This window comes from Battus philenor, unplaced genomic scaffold (assembly GCF_028537555.1).
Source record: "Battus philenor isolate CCGP_79_NKW_IND1 unplaced genomic scaffold, ilBatPhil1.0.hap1 SCAF_6, whole genome shotgun sequence".
NCBI classification, from domain to species: Eukaryota; Metazoa; Arthropoda; class Insecta; order Lepidoptera; family Papilionidae; genus Battus; species Battus philenor.
In genome coordinates this window covers 8,803,965-8,821,062 of record NW_027181726.1, presented here as the reverse complement: position 1 = coordinate 8,821,062, position 17,098 = coordinate 8,803,965, and the positions used below count along the sequence as shown (strand labels likewise).

Here is a 17,098-nt window from a genome sequence, read left to right as displayed (position 1 = left end):
TTATTGATATAACATAATGAAAAATATTTATACGATGTAATATTCATATATTTCTAGCAAATAAATTTGCTAAAACGTATCATATTATTTTAATATATTTACAGCTATCATATTTACTTTTTGCAATTCAATTGATTGACTGAATATTAAGATATTTAATGTTTTCTGCGTCATTGTCTGCAAATGTTATAACCAATTTTTTAAAATTTAGGAACATAAAATTTTTAATTTATGATGAAGTGCATTTTTAGATTTAAGAAGCGGCGACCTATTCTTAAACCCGTGTCGAAATTTGTTAATGATATCTTTATATATTGCCTACAGGCAAGAATTTTATAAGTAATAATTTATCAATACGACAGAGTAAGTTTTTGCATAGGTACGATACATTATTAGTTATAGTTCGGGCCGATAATTTCTGGTCTTATTATTAAATTTTAGGAAGTTCATTATGTAGACGAACACAATAACGAAATAAATTATTAGTTTTATATTCATACCATATTTACATTAGTATCGTCATCAAGTCAACCAATAGAGACCCACGAGGCATGTGCCTCCCCAATAGAGCATCGCGATGACCGTTCCAGCCCCGGCCACATGCAGCGCAGCTACTTTCCGTCTTACATTACCATTACTATACATGTCTTTTAAGTAGTGAAATATATGAAACGAAAAAAGACAAAATTTGAATTATTATGAACTACTACTTACTGAGTTATTGTTTTGATTTTCTATGGAGTTCTGTGCAAGTGTCTGTGATGGAGGCTGTGGTGAGAAATTGCTTGGTGGAAGTGGCGCGGGCGGCGGAGGTCCTTCACTTTTGACCAGTTGAGTTTGTGGTGGTGCCGCGGGGACACCGGCCTCTGCCTTTACCGCCAGCGCGTCCCCGTTGGCTGCGAACTGGGCCGCCGCCGCCGCAGCCGCCGCCGCCGCAGGGAATGGGGCCGCCATGCCCGTCCCCACCATGTGCTGGAACCGCAGTAATATCTTTATTAGAAAGAATCTTGTCTAACTTATTTAACATTAACTCCAAAGCCGTGCATGGATCAAATAGTGCCGTGTGATTAAATGTCGCAATAATCATGATGTATTAACCACAATCATTGGGAATTCTTTATAATACCAACGATGTAAACTAATATAAACTGGCATTTTAAATTAAAAACTAAAGTATACCATTATTTAATTATATAATCTTGTAACAACGCATATACATATGATAAAAGAGAACTCTGTCGTGCCAATTATTAGCCGATGGCCTGATAACACAGCAGCCAACTGAATAATGTTAACGTGCGCAATTGATGATGTGTAAATATGATGCTACGATATTCTCTTGGCCGATTTCTACGACAGGTCTAAATACCTGCGCACATAATGATAATTTAAATTGACTGTTTTGAAATAAAGAAAATCATAGTTATAAGATTATACATATCAATAGTTACGGAAATCCAATCGAACATATCTGTTAAAAGTTTCGGGTTATATAAACAAGTTAAGCGCTTATATATGAATAAGTCACAAAATTTTTCTGTGCATTCGTTTGATCATTACTTTTTAATTATAAACGGAGACATCGTCCAGTGTCCAGTGCACGTTCAAACTATGATTGCAACCATTTAATGACAGAGATAACATTAATCATTACATTATTAAAATTTAATTGGACACGTTACATATGCAAGCATTCTATTTCATGGTCGTGGCGTATACTAATTTCGTTGCAATAAATACAGGCACTAGTCGGTGACGTTTCTGGGTTGCGATTCGAAATATTGACATCGAGTGAGTGTGCCAAAACTCGCAACGTACCTTACGAGCGGCGAGTATATGCATTATATAAATAGCTGTAATTACTGTCTTTGGTGGGAGATTACACTATAAGTGTATTTAATTTTTTTTAATAAATAATTTTAGCACATACTAACAATCATCGCTATTTTTGTTTCAATACCATTAGTTTGTTTTTTTTTTTGACAATTTTTAGTCTACAATGATTCTGGAAAACTGATTAAGATACGGTAACGCGATATATACTTGAGCATCAGTTATAACATAAAAGAACACAGAATATGCAAAACTATTTTAAAAATCTCCCTTGGCCTTTATCTTAGCTAAATTAACGGTAACCATACTATTGTTTTCTATTTGTTTTAATTTGACAAAAACTTATTTTTATTATACAAATGTTTATTAATTACCTTGTTCTAAAACGACGGGTTGGTTAGTATTATTAAACTTTTCAATAAATTTCTACAGAAAAAAATGAATATTATTTTTAGGCCATACCTATGGATTGATAGCGGAAGAATTTTTGTGTTCTATTTTTCCACGAAAAATGGAACATAAGGCTGCTCTAAAAAGTCGCAAAAGTAAAATGAAGGCCTGTTTTTCTGAGAACAATAGAAAACTAAGCTGTAAATCGGTTCTACGAAACTAATCTGGCTTTATGAGGATTGCATAGAAATTCATTGTTTTAAATTTCAACAAAAGATGTGCGCCTATCATGTAATTTTCAAAATAATATACAACGTATACAACCTATGTTGTATTTAATTATAGCGACAATTAGTAATATTTAGTTACAGTCATTACACATTATGTAAAATTATTTTATGTTTTGTGTATATGTGTTATTTTATGTTATTATAAACGACAAAAGAAGAACGACACGTCTTCTAGTTTATGATTAACCAAATGCAGATCAAGTAAACGCCTCACGCCAACTGAACTTTAAAAATCAAAGACCGATAAGGGTGTGGTCAGTTTTAAGTGAAACCGATTGCCATGTAACTGTGAGTTTTCCTATAAGCAGACATTGATTACTTCACTTGCAGATTCATTGTCAACAATCTTCGTAACTCATAACAATGCTTTTTTTTAATCCCTAGCGTTTTATTTTCATTATTATTACAGATTACACATTCAGATCTCTAACTACATATACATAAATGATAAAGTTTGCTAATGACATAATGCATTTGTGAAGAAAAAACCCGCGCAGTAAATGGCGAATTGAGATGGATCCTGATGTTTATGAATTTACAAGTAAACCATTGAAGAATCATTGATCTACCACCATGATTTCCAGTCGGAAAATAACTTTAGCCAAATATGCATGAAAATATGCTATTCTTGATTGCATTTTTTTGTCTTTCGCTAAAATACCTGTCCAATAAGGACAACAACAACAAAGGTTAAATGTGAATCAATGTAAAGATGTAATTTACCGCGAGCCGGTTTTATTTTCTTGTTTAAAATAAGCATAAAAAGGTCAAAATTATATTCAATTTTAACTGCTTAACCTTTCTAACTTTTATAGAAAAATTAAACGACGTAAATCTAGACACACGATTATTTAATTTTAAATAAGGTTTGAAACGTCTGCAGTCCGTGTCATAGCCGTCAGGAAACGAGTAAATTAGGATGTGGCTATTTGTGCACAATTGCTGCGACTGTTGAACGGTAACTACTCGTTAGTTACGTACATGGCCCAGGTAAGTTACACAACATTACGTGTAACTAATACGCAAATTATATTCTTAAGAGACGTTTTTTTCTCATGACGAATTAGTTTAAATAAATCTTTAACAATCGGCGAAAATATTTTTCATTAATAAAAATAAAATATTTGGAAGTTCTGTTTGTATTTGTATCGTTTTAGAAGTCTTTAAATAGACGACTTTTAAAACCAGAAGGATTAAACGTGAAAACGGTTTTTGCCATTTGTCTATTCGATAATGCAAGTAAAGAAATCCGAAGTTTTCTGAAACTAGGCAAAGAAAAAATGCATAGTAAGTGCAGAATAAAAGAACTTTATAAACTTAATGCAGTATCAGTAATAGTGCTTTTTGAACTTTGATGTTGATAATTAAGCCCGCTTCGGTCGACCTGTAACACATAAGGTCGATACCACTATAATAGTGAAATTCGACACAGACACTTTAACAAGCGGGTTGGCCACAAAACAGTTGTTCCTCGTTTTAAAATCTTGACGTACAATAAAGCTCCATATTGATGTATAGCACGATTTTTACAATTCTTTATTGAAATCTAACGGAAACAATGAGGATATAACTTGACAGAAACAACGTCGTTAAAAGGAAAACTTATTTTTATCTTCACCTTTCGGATTTATTAGAATTATTTTGATAGTGTTACAAGTCGACGGACTGTTAAATTTACCGGTCACATTAGCAATATGAATGACAATATTTACTGTTAAATTATAACTACTTATCTAAAGGTAAAGAAATGTACATACATATAGTACATTACATATAAACGAGAAGAGTATAAAAACCTTGATAAATAATATCTTGAATTTGCATTGAGAAAATTATATTTTAACTATTTTGCCTGACCTATTTTATATTTTATTTCAAAGGAACCGACTTCGAAACATTTTTTCTTTGATATTTATATATACTCTTAAGATAGGCATCATTCAGATGTAATATTATTTATTACATAAATTATTCAATAAGTAATTTTAAACTTAACTCTCGTGTAAACTGATTATCAAATGCTGATATGACTAAATGACTATGACTGAACATATAAAGTATTTGCCTTTAACTATATTAGTCAAAATTTCCTATTTTAAACATTAAGCAAAACGTTGCTTTCGTTTTCAATTTTCGTATTAAATCAATTAAATGTTTGTGACTTTTCGTAAAAAGGAATTTTATGTTCTTAATTTTATATCGCCGTTTCCGTTTCCGCCATTATATTATAATGTGATATTTGATGCAAACGTATAAATTATCAAACTTTCATAACCCTATTACTATACGGTGGGGTTATTCGTTATCATACACTTGTTAAGACGCCATTTAAGTTCAATTCGTTGAAACAATATGAGTAAATGATAAATCGAATTTACATTTCAGTTTTACGTTACGTATAAATTATAAATATTAAAATGCCTTACATAGTGGCGGATAATGTAAATTCAAGAAAAATCCTAAATATTCTGAATTATTACGGGTATTAAAGATATTATTACCTTTTAACAATGTATAGTAAGAGGTAACAATCAAAGCATAATGAAAAAATATTCAAAATTGTCCATAAACATTCACTGAAGTTAAACATATGTAAAACGTATTGACGAAGCGTTCATCCGGGGTGCGAGCGCAGCCCCGGTCCAATTCCATAACCACGTGTTTCCCGATATATGTAGCTCATTTCTTGCTTTCCTACACGACGCCGATTGCTTTTCCTGTTATATTTCATGAGAACGTTTGCTTTTGTTTTAAAATAAAGTATTCGTTTCTTATTACAAGTGAACGTAAACACAATAAATACAATAAATATGTCATAAAAAATTTAATAAAACGAAATTTTTGTAAATACTAATGTGACTTATAATAAAAAAGTAATAGGAAATCGTATAACTTAAAGATGAGTTTGCAGTGCAATAAACTTAGCAAATACCGAGAGAGTGTTATCGACATGGTTGTGTAAGCTCACTAATGAAACATAACGTGAAATCGATTTGAATTAGTAAGTTATTTTCGAGAAAAAATAGTAGGAGGCACAAAGTGTCCTTAGATTACAAGAATAAAGTATTGAAAATACACCGTCAAATCTTACAAAGGTATAGTAATAAAACAGAGAAATACGAAATGAGTTCGTATATTTTTCGTGAATAGTACCACTTTACTCTTATTGTGTTGATTAACAATAGGTGCCCTCGTGAAAAATGAGCTTTAAGGCTCTTTTTTTGTAGAGGGCGTAGGCGGGAGCGCAACCTGCTGATACCAATAGTCAATGGAGAGTCGGGGTTTTGACAGTTTCTTGGACTCATTAATAATCCTATTGCTGTTGCAATCATTATTTAGCTAACACCTGTTTTGCATTTAAATATGTTCGTAACGACTTCTTGAAAAACAAATTATTATAACGATTTTCTTTCGATATTAAGAAAAAATAAAGTGGATTAAAATTACATTTAAAACAAACAATTTCTTGTAATTCTCTAAAGTAAAGGCTACTAAAATGGCTGATATTTTGGATGTTTAACATAAAGGGCTAGTTTAATAATTGTTATTTCTATAACAATACATATTTTATCCTGACGTTTCATTTGGTTTATAGTGGGCTATTTATTGATGCCATTGCTTTTTATTATTAAATTTTATAATGTATAAATAAAAAATTAAAAATTTGGTTTCTCGTTCGTACATTAATTAATTTACACGTATAACTAACTATCCCGAGAACACTTCGCTTGGCGCGCACTACCATTTACGGGTGTGATTTCATAAAATCCATTTTTGGTAATTTTCAACAGGCCAAATACATTTTTTGGACCTACAGGTTTTAGACCTATAATAGCTGTTTCAAAATTTTTCATGAAAATTAAGTTTTTTAAAATTCTATATAAATAATAATGTATTTAAGGAAAAATATACGATACTGTGGTTAAAGAAATTATAATGGTCGTTACACTTGTGGTGCGCTGCAGTCCAGTCGTATCCGGTAGACTGGGGCGACAGCGTAAACAAACTTCTTATAACCTATCGTTTCTCGCTCGCTACACTCTCGTAAAAAAAATCTCTCATCTGTCAAAAGAATCTCACAGACTCAGCATCCCATTACAAATTTAAATTCCGACCTTAACATCATATACAAATTAAATAACTTTAAATTTTGACAAATTATCTTAAAAGTTAACTATGTCGATATGACAAGAACTAACGACACAGTATCTTGACTATGGCGTAAACACAGAGGTCAGCGTTAACGTGTCTAAAAGCTTTATCTCATTTCATTGATTAGAGAACATAGCTATGTTCTATTTAGTTAAATAGCACTGCTAGCTGAATATGGGAATCGTTGGTGGGAATAATAAGATGTATTATTACAAAGTTTTTGTACTGCGATATTTTAGGGTCCGGATGATGAAACATTCGACTCGCATAGCGAACGTTTTCAATTAGGTAATTATATTAAGAACAATTAAACGCAATTGATCTCAACTGAACCTCGTCCGGCGGATGAGTGAAACAGCTACAGCCACGTCATCGCAGCTTGTGACAACTATCTTCATGGCAATAAAGTAATTTTAACTTGAAACAATAAAGAATCTATAGTTTCCTTATTTATTGTGTTTACATTTAATATCATATTTATCTTTACTTTTAGTTTACGCCACTGTAATGAACAACAATATTTAACGTCTATATATTAAATAATAACATTCGGCTGTCGGTTATGCTTGTTTATCAGCGTACGGTTTGCAAATATTTACATTTAAGCAGAAATAAATCTTGAGTTATTATAATGGGCCGTGATAAGCTGGCCAAGAGACTCATTATAGTTCATGTAACGCGCACCCCGGTACCGCCGCGATAACGACCAAGTTCAACGACTACTTAAATTATATTCTTTTATAAAAGACATTTTTATTGACCGTAAAATGTGTTATTATTTTTTTTTGTTTACGTTCATCAAATACAATTGTAATAATTTTAAACGAATGTTTGTAGGGATAAAAGAAAAAACCAATTGTTGGCTAATGAGAATCACCATATCATCACCACCACGTGAGCCGATGGACGTTCACTACAAGACAGGCCTCCTCCCAAAATCGCCTCGATGACTGGTCTTGCTTTGCCCGCAACCAGCGACTTCCCGCGACCTTGGCCATGTCGTCGGTCCACTACATTATAGTAAAACGTTTAACAGAGAAATTATCGTATTTCAAGCATCGAGTGTAAAAAGAGGGTGGTAATTAAATTTTTCACAAGTATTGTAATTTTCCTCGTAGCTTGGTTTCGCGTTTTGGGTCAGCTTTTCAGCTTCAGCTGCTTTTGGTAAGATTTCTTGTAGTAAATATTACATTTGTATGAATATTCAACAGTTTGCAGTGGTATTACGTGACCAGAGGTGCTTTTACAGTGCTTAGCGAGGCGCATAGCCCCAGCCTCCGCGGCGCACCCTCCTGCTGAGTACGCAGCCATTTCATGCATATGAATGATTTTGTACACTTAAACTCACAATTTTAATTACGTTATTTTTACACCATATACAGAAATTACGTTCTATTAAACAAGGTGAACGGTTTTAGGTGTAAAAGCTTTTACACCTGTTTCCAATCACTCTGTACAGTGATTTCTGAAATATGGTATAATGATTTAACTGTTGTATTGAAATGTAACAGACCACTTCTGGCAGTGCAACGTCTGCAGTTCCAGATAGCAAACGATAATTAATTTTAATAGTACTCCAATTTTTGAAAATACTCTCTTTACATTATTACACTTGCGTTTGTTTATTATTTCTGGAGCTATTGATTTTTGGACAGAATGTACTGTACATTCTGTACAACTGTACATTCACTCATTTAGAGCTATTGCGCCCAAAACCAATCACATTCTGTAGAAATTCGATCTCAAAATATTATAAGAGAATTTTTGTAAAAAAAAGTTAAGTTTGCAATGATTCAACAAAAAAAAACTTTAATAATTGCTACTTAGAAAACTCCTGGTCGGAGTTCACGAAAGTATAACTCTTTGATTAATAAATTTCGTGACTTCGCTCATGCAACGCCTTTTCATATTAAACAAGACGTATTTGTTTAACTTATATTTTGTAAACAAAAATTAGTTCAAAACCAAATATTCCTAACAATAAAAGTATTTATTCCGAATGATTCTGAAGAGACAAATAAAATTGCCTCGCATGGAGACACGAGCGAGCTCTAAACAGCATACATAGATCTAGAAAGCAGTTATTGTTATAGCTATAACGTCAAAAACATTTAAAATGATTGCCGCTAGGCAATCTTAAAGTAGTTTATAGTGAAACATTGGACATGCGACCACAACCGGCACCAATACGATTCTGATTATAACAACAAGGCCATTCCCGAGTGTAGTCAATAAACGCACCACAATAGGGACAGAAAGGCATTGAGCACTGGCTCGTAAATGGCTGAAATAGGCGTCTTCCGGGCCTCGGCGGCGGACGCTCCACGCATCACGTATAATGGCGCAGCGAATTTAAACGCCGGGTTAACGCTCTACGCCGCGCCACTAATTTACCACAAACTTCGCTTTTTGGCATCTGATTAAACATACACGCACAAAATCAAATATATGAATGAACACAAAATTTCGTTAAAGTCATTTGTTTCTTTCATGTAATTAAAAAAGCCGGCAATTAAGATTTTGTTGAACAAAGATCATTGAACTCGCCCGTAGGGCACATAAATGCATTAAAGTGTACACATATATATGATGCTAGAACAGCGTATATTATTAATTAATTACATACTGCAATACAAAAATCATAAATTAAGTAAAATTTGGTTTTAAGGGGTGAGTTTTTTTTTAAATAATGAATTAAAAGCGTTAACTGTGAAAATATTTGTTATAAAATAAATGGTTTGAGAATTGCGATGTATAATTACACGCGTGACGTATTTGCAAGTATTTTGTATGGACGGGTGAGTGCATGAGCGGCTCGGGTGCGGCCTGGCCGCAGCGGTTGCAGGCAACGGATTTACACCAACCGTAAATAATTCACTTTACACGTAGTTTCCTTAAAAATATATATATGTACTACAATATGTATTTTCGTTACGTGGTAAATAGTAAGTTCGAGCATACATATAGCGTCGTATACATTTTTATTGTTAGTTGCTACTGTCACTACTTGTAGCGGCATCTGTGAGATGCTTAATAGATATGCAAATAACTGTTGTAAATTGTAAAATTTACATTAACAGCTATTTTCTTTATTGATACAATTACAAAAAATGTATATTTAGGTAAATAAATTTTAAAAAATCCAAGGATTGGTAAATGTAAAATAAATAGTTTTGTCAAAGATTAAAAATTAGAAGTTGTAAACGACATAGTATAAAATAATAAATAATTGTATAAGATTTTAAGTTACGTTGTTTTAAAAAGGTCAGAGCTCTGGTCACTTGATGGATACATAACCTTAAGGATCAGAGAGAATTAGGAAGTTTTTTCTACGTTTCTATACTCCTATGGCGACGAAAACTAATCGGTCGTTTTAATTGGAGATGTTTTGCAAAGCTAACGATAGAAGATAAACATTTAACTTTCGCGCAAATACATTACAAGTTAAAATAAAAACTACATATCAGATCGTGCATTGCATCGACTGCAAGCCGTCTCGATGTATACCACCTGCACCGTCTATTTCTGCCGCCAAGCATTGAGAGCAAGCTTCACCCGCTGCTTAAACATTACAGATAAATATAAGGTTTATTTTTTTTAATTTTGGACCATGTTTCGTTAAGTTACAGCATTGTTCACAATACAAAAATTCTTTGGACGAATAAATCATACACATAAAACTATTTTACGTATTCGAGGTCAAAGCTACGCTGCACTGTTCAAATTAAGAATTCATTGAGCTTAAAATAAAAAGCGGTCAAGTGCGAATGCAGTGTTTTTTGTTTCGTGGTCACCGGTATGGTTTTTTAAAATCTTTTGCAACTGATTAAATAATTAAAATTTTAAAACGACACAATCAACATAACATTTTTAAGACAACATTTCATCTTTAATTTGTTTTACTGTTCATTATACTCGCATTCAAGCCGACCATTATTTGACTAGTACAAAATGAATAAAAAAACTTTTCTTTTTTTACAAAATAATTTCTTTTATTAAAATATATTAATAAATAAACGATTTACACATGTAAGTAGCAATAAAGTTCAAATATTTTTTTTACATGTGCTATTTTCCTTTAGATTAACACGTACTAGGCCAAATCGTACATGACTCCGTTCAGACCACGTGGGGCATATACCCCCACGTTCATATAACCACTGGAGTAATCATATAACCATGGCCTAATTTAATGAAGAGAATTAAAAAAAAAACTTAGTTTTACGAAATAATATAGCGGCAGGGAACGTGTAAACTAATAAACGAAACATTGGACGCTTTAAAAATATTAGTACCACAGTGAAGTAACAGTGAAAAAATATACATATTTTTGGTACACAAAAAGTATTAAGCGTAAATTGACAGCATATCTGCACATTCTGTTTCCAACGAGGCTACCTATTCGATTCTACAATTGGCAGTGGTTTGCAATTCTTCATGTTTGTTTAAGTCGTACGTCTCTATGTCGTTATTTAGTCTTACGTATATATGTAATAATGTAATTGATGACTTTATAAAAGCGCAGATGTCTTAACCGTGTAACAAAAGTAAGACATAAGACAGATGCTAAGATTTCCCATCAATTGTCGACTATATAACATACGTTTATGTATTAATATCCAAGCCTTGAATTAGAAAAGACTTTAAAAGCCGCAGAGGTTAAGAGCCCTAAACAGAGAAAGAATATAAACAAATATACTATAAAACATAGTAATAGATTTTTTCTTCTGTAAATAACATTCTGTAAGTTTTTTTAATTACACAACAATTAGAAATATTAATGTAGATGACAAAAAAGATCTCTAATTACATTAAAAACAAAATTAAAGCGGAAATTAAATTATTCAAATAATATTAAACAGCGCAATGTAAACGCGCGATTAAAATGTTAATAATTATTACTACGTATTTACATTATTTAATTTTCCAAGTTAAGCGAACACATATTGCCTGAACAAGTAAGTGTACAAAATTAACGCGTAAAACATAATTTATTAAATAAGAGAAGTATGTTAATGGTAAGATTTCGACAGATTTTACAATTTTATTTCAAATATACATATAATAATAATACATATAACCAATCTCAAAAAAAATAATTTTTCTTTTGAAAAATAACTAGCAAACTATTTTTACTGTCATACATACGAAGATCCGATAAAATTTTTTACTCGCCGCGCGCCAATATCTCACAGCGGAGCAGTCGCGCTATAAAAATAATATATAAGCATAGACTGAGAGATAAATTATAGCTTTTACACTTTACGCGCTTTTACTAACAAAAACAACCTCATCAATATTTAATAAGTACTTAGGTGTCGCATTACTACTTTATCGCCTCAACAAATGTAATAAAAGTGCATAAGCGATAGCTGACACTTGTATTCAGGTCAAACTCCTTTTTGCGAAACTCTCGACGTCATATCCGTAACTAGTTCTAGAAAATTTACTCTCAAGCAGAACTGGTCCTTGCAAAGTCTAGATAGCGAGGCGCTTAATTCTCTTCATTATATGTTACAAACCTAACCGCCAATATTAGAGGGTCTGGCGTCCCTCCGCTCAGACAAGGCGCATTAATCTTCCCACTGAGAATTGGTTTATATCAGTAACGCCCGCTGTTTACGTATTTGCGCAGATACCAAAGCGACAGAATTAGGTTAATAATAATATATATGCATATATGAATACAGTTTGAGCAAATCGCTGTCGTCGTTATCGTATTCGGTATTTAATCCTGGCCGACAGACCGGACCGCCACGGCAGCGCGTCGAGACCATCATCTACGGCTAATATTGATCTTATTTGAGCTTGATTAACTCGGACGTTGGCAGCGCGCTAATAATATCCCGGCTCTGGCACTGATCCAGGAGAGGCCTTAATGGTACTTCGTATCACGACAACTTTCAAAGGTTACACACTTACGCGGACACAGAGCGGTCGTCACGAAATGAGATTGATAAAAAAAAACTTAACGTTAATAAATTATGATGAACGAAAAGTGATCTAAGTGTCATTCCTAATGCAATTAAAAGATTTAATTTTATTATTTTTAGAACATCTGTTACAAAAATGACATAGTTTACAAATCGTCTCTGTAATATTATGTTAACAACGGTTAGCTTACATTTACTTTGTACATAATCATGCAGTAGACAGATGTCCATCGTGATTTTATAACAGGCAGGTGAATGTTTACCTCGCACACAGTATTTGCTCAAAGAAGTGATTTCATAAAAAGGTAGGCATTTGACTATAAAATACTACAGGGATCACAAAGATCTACTTGTTCTTTTTTGGTGATAGCATCAAAATTGTGGCTTATGAAACGTTGGAAATAACCAACAAAATATATTACACGTAAATTTTAATGATAAGCTAATATAAAAGCAACTCAATCTTGGTATCGGAATATAAAGCTGAAGTAATTACCACAGTATCCGAAATAGAACTAAATCAAAAAGAGGTAGTCTCTGAGCTATGAACTATGCACTTATAAAAGATTAAAAATCTAATGTAAAGATTTGAATACATAGTATTTCCAAAGCAAACAAAGGTATGTTAATAGTGTTAAACAAATATGAATCTATCAACAAATTGTGAGGATATATTTACCAATACATATAGACATATATGCTTTAAATAAAATCAAGTACATTCTATTCTAGATTAAATTAATTTTTAATTAAATTGTAGTGCCATAGCTCTATAAATTTCATTTTAAAATATGCAAACGGCAACAGGAACCTATTTCGATTTTTCTCACGAGCAACTGCAAGTATTATGTAAATCTTATTATATCTCTCATAAAAAGGCAGCGACCTCGTCGAATCAAAGTGGTTAGGTGAACGGGTAGTCGCACCAAGCGCTGTGTCGGAGTCTACACGATTGCAATAGATTGGCTTAGTCATCGTGCCCTCAGAGTCATTACTGGTGTCTACTACAAATAATCGACTCGTTCAATATTCCATGGATCTACGACGACTTCGAATGGAAATCAAATGCAAATGGTATAGTACTATTACGTATACGTACGCATGTAATCGTAAAGATTCACCGCGATATGAACAACAAGTGTTCAATTTATAGATTACCTATAAAAAGTTTTTATAATCAAATGTTTCATTCGAATAAAAGACCGTTACACACAATATTTAACGAATAAAATTTAAAAAGCAGTTTTTTATCAAAGCAGCGCAGGCCGGGTTGATAAGGACTATAAGCTGCGATCAGAAGTAGCGTGTATGTGTAACGTCAGCATCACTGATCACCAACGATGAAAGACTACGTAAGGAATCGATCATATCCTAGGATCACAAGTCCGTGTTATATGATATTAGTGAATCCATATTGAGCCTGCGTGGTCAATTACGGCACGAACAATGTGTCCAAAGGACTGTCCACGCGGTGGGGATTTAGCACATTTATTATAACTTTCACTTGCCGGTAATAGAGTAACTTGAAAATAAACAGTGTTACTGTAACAATATAATAACAAGTAATATTACATAGACAATATTAATTAATTAACAAATAAAGGTTTAAAGAGTTACGAAACTTATATATGACGATATATTTGTCATATATTATATATAATAAACATATTTCTTATATATTTGTAACGATTGCGACATATACTAAAACTGTAAGCCGCTAATTAGTTGCAGATATATACTGTTTAAAGACTAACATAACAAAATAAACACCATCGAAAATTATCAACTTTTACAAATAAAAACACAAGCAATAATTATCCTTACCATATTTTTTACAAGGAATAATATGTAATACCAATTAATTAAAAAAATAATGATAATATATGATAATAGATAACAGCGATAAAATCAAAATCATATTACAACGTGAAAAAACGCAATTATGCTACCGCAATATTTCATAGCATATAAACTATGAAAAATTGTGATGGTATGGTGGCTATTAATTTTATATGATATCCATATTCCCGACATTTGCCACCAAAACCGTCTTATTTGTATGCTATAGAGAACTGCGAGCATAACGAATAACAGAGCCGCGAGCAACAGAACACCTCACCTCTGTGTACACAGACGAGAGTTGAAAATAGCTTATAGCACTGAATCAATGAGAGATCGTTTGCATGCGGCGCAGACACGCCTGGAAGTAGTCGGCGACTCACCTTCCATACACAAAGGTATGAGTTGTAAACGTTGCCTTGCCTACCTCGGTTAGGTATTAACATTTTCAATGTTCTTCGATCAGCCAGAGATTATGAAGGACTTTACTATTATTTAAACATAATGACTGACTACAGTACATAACTTTATTACTTAAAAAAGCTTAAATTGAATTCTAAGAAAAGTAGTTAGGGTTGATTAAACATAAACATTTGGAACTGTGTTCTGTTTGTTGTCAGCGCCTACCCTACCTTTACCTCTATGCTTCTGTGGGGTCGATACGTTTTTTCTTAATCATATTATCACCAGTTTTATAAATTAAGACACATAACATTAACGATATGTAAATTGAACGTTTTAATATTTTATTAAAATGTACACACATGCAGTTTCATATTGATAATTAACGAAAATTAAACATCGTTTACTAAGGTCTAAAACGAGTACAATAAACCGACACCGGTAATATAACTACATACTATGTTATACATATAATAGTATACTCTTCAATACTATCTATATTATACTGCAATTCACTTTCTAACACAGAAATAAACATTAGTAAATTGTTTGATTAACATAGAAAAGAATTTATGACACTGCCATGCTGTGTTAATTGCAGTAAAAGCTTTGCCCATTTTAAGAAAGTAAGTAATTTATTAATAATAGCATAAAATAAAGGTTAAATATGTGCTCTTACGCTCTCTCTCTGCTTCCGCATTTTAAAAGTGATTGAAAATTAACTAAAGATCTAGAACGTAGCTAATGATTGCAATAAAAGGCAAAAATATAATAAATAATTTGGAAATGAATTATTTAGCAAAATAAAGAGTTCTATTAATACTAAAAAAATAACAAAATGATACATTTGAACGAAACTTAAATATTGAACATGTATATGTATGTTAGTGCATTCACATGCTAAATAATGTAAATATCAAAATGGTAAATACCAGCAGTGTAGGTGTTCCGGTATCGATGACATTGCCGTTACTCACCTGCAATAAACAAAGCAACCTTAATTGATCACTTTGAACATTTAAAAATTAACCTTTTGATTTAATGTATGGTACTGTAGGTCAAATTCGAACAAAATATTATAGCACATCTTGATGATAAATAACTCGTAAAAAATTATTAATAAGTGAATAATTAAAAATATTGTAAAATTATAATTACCTACTTTTTAAAATTAGACTGAGTTATGTGAGTAAATAGATTTATTGACTAACTTTTTAAAAATTATTTTTTAACCCACCGCATTTTCTAGTTGCTATTTATTAAAATTGAAATTTGTCCTGTATTTTGTTAATTACTTTGTATTTGCATGTAATTTTGTAAATTTTGTTCACAATACTTAATAATTAATATATATATAATATTGTCTCGTATTCAAAATTTTATGTAATTGCATTAATAGTCCGAATAGCACATGTATTCCTAAATAAATAAACACAAAAGAGCCATTCTCGCAAAATGTGTTGTTAACTACATTTTGCAAATAACGACTCGACGAATTCTGCGCCTTTTTTCATATGACACGTGAAAAACGTGTAAAATAATTATAGAGAGAAAAGATTTGAAGTTCAATAATAAACACAAAACTTCTCTTTCACGAAAAACCACAGAGTTAATTTAAACACAGGTTTCTAGCTGTCAACAAAAAAGGCGTATTAAAATGTATTAAATCAAAAAATGTCCGCATATTCTTGATGTGCAAAATGGAAAACTTATTTTAAGTAATCGTTGTTTATTATTTAGAATTTCTGAATCTTTCATTTTTTTCTACTGGACTAATCTTGGAGGAGGAGTTTTAAATAAAGTGTAACCGCGACGATGCTAAACATGTAGTATCTTGGAATATATATCACTATAACAAAACGTGTATAGTGTTAATATATCTGTAGTGTAGCCTCAGAGACGTAAATATGTTTAAATTCGTCTTAGCATTTAATGCGTACACAAGATGCACTTTGGCGTAAGGTATTGCATTACGAAGCCGCCGCGCCGCTCGAGCGAGGGCGTCGCGACGCCCAAGAATCGAGCAACTTTGGCACTCGTCCAAATATTTTTCATGCGCATCGCCCGGGGCCGGGATAACTTGCCCTATTCACCTGAATCGGAATACATTTACATCTCATGGACGTAATGGGAGATTAAGCCAATGATAGCATCCACGCCCACCTGAATTGTTTATTGAAATTTATGAGAATACATGAAATCAAACAGATTTACTGTTTGTGAAACTAGTATCTAACTGGGCGTAACGGCAACGAATGT

The 17,098-nt window shown here is 32.3% G+C and overlaps 1 protein-coding gene across 4 annotated transcripts in view; it reads right to left on the bottom strand.

The window, feature by feature from the left end:
- The window catches only part of Rbfox1 (RNA-binding Fox protein 1), a 47,430-nt gene that overhangs the window by 15,723 nt on the left and 14,609 nt on the right, over window positions 1-17,098 (bottom strand). For 3 of the 4 annotated variants that reach the window (XM_068773929.1, XM_068773927.1, XM_068773928.1), the window contains exons 2-3: window positions 15,772-15,816; window positions 715-972 (exon numbers count right to left, since the gene is read on the bottom strand). In XM_068773929.1, the coding sequence (XP_068630030.1) occupies window positions 715-972; window positions 15,772-15,816 (303 nt within the window). The remainder of the gene's footprint in view (window positions 1-714; window positions 973-15,771; window positions 15,817-17,098) is intronic. The other variant, XM_068773931.1, reaches the window with a different exon arrangement.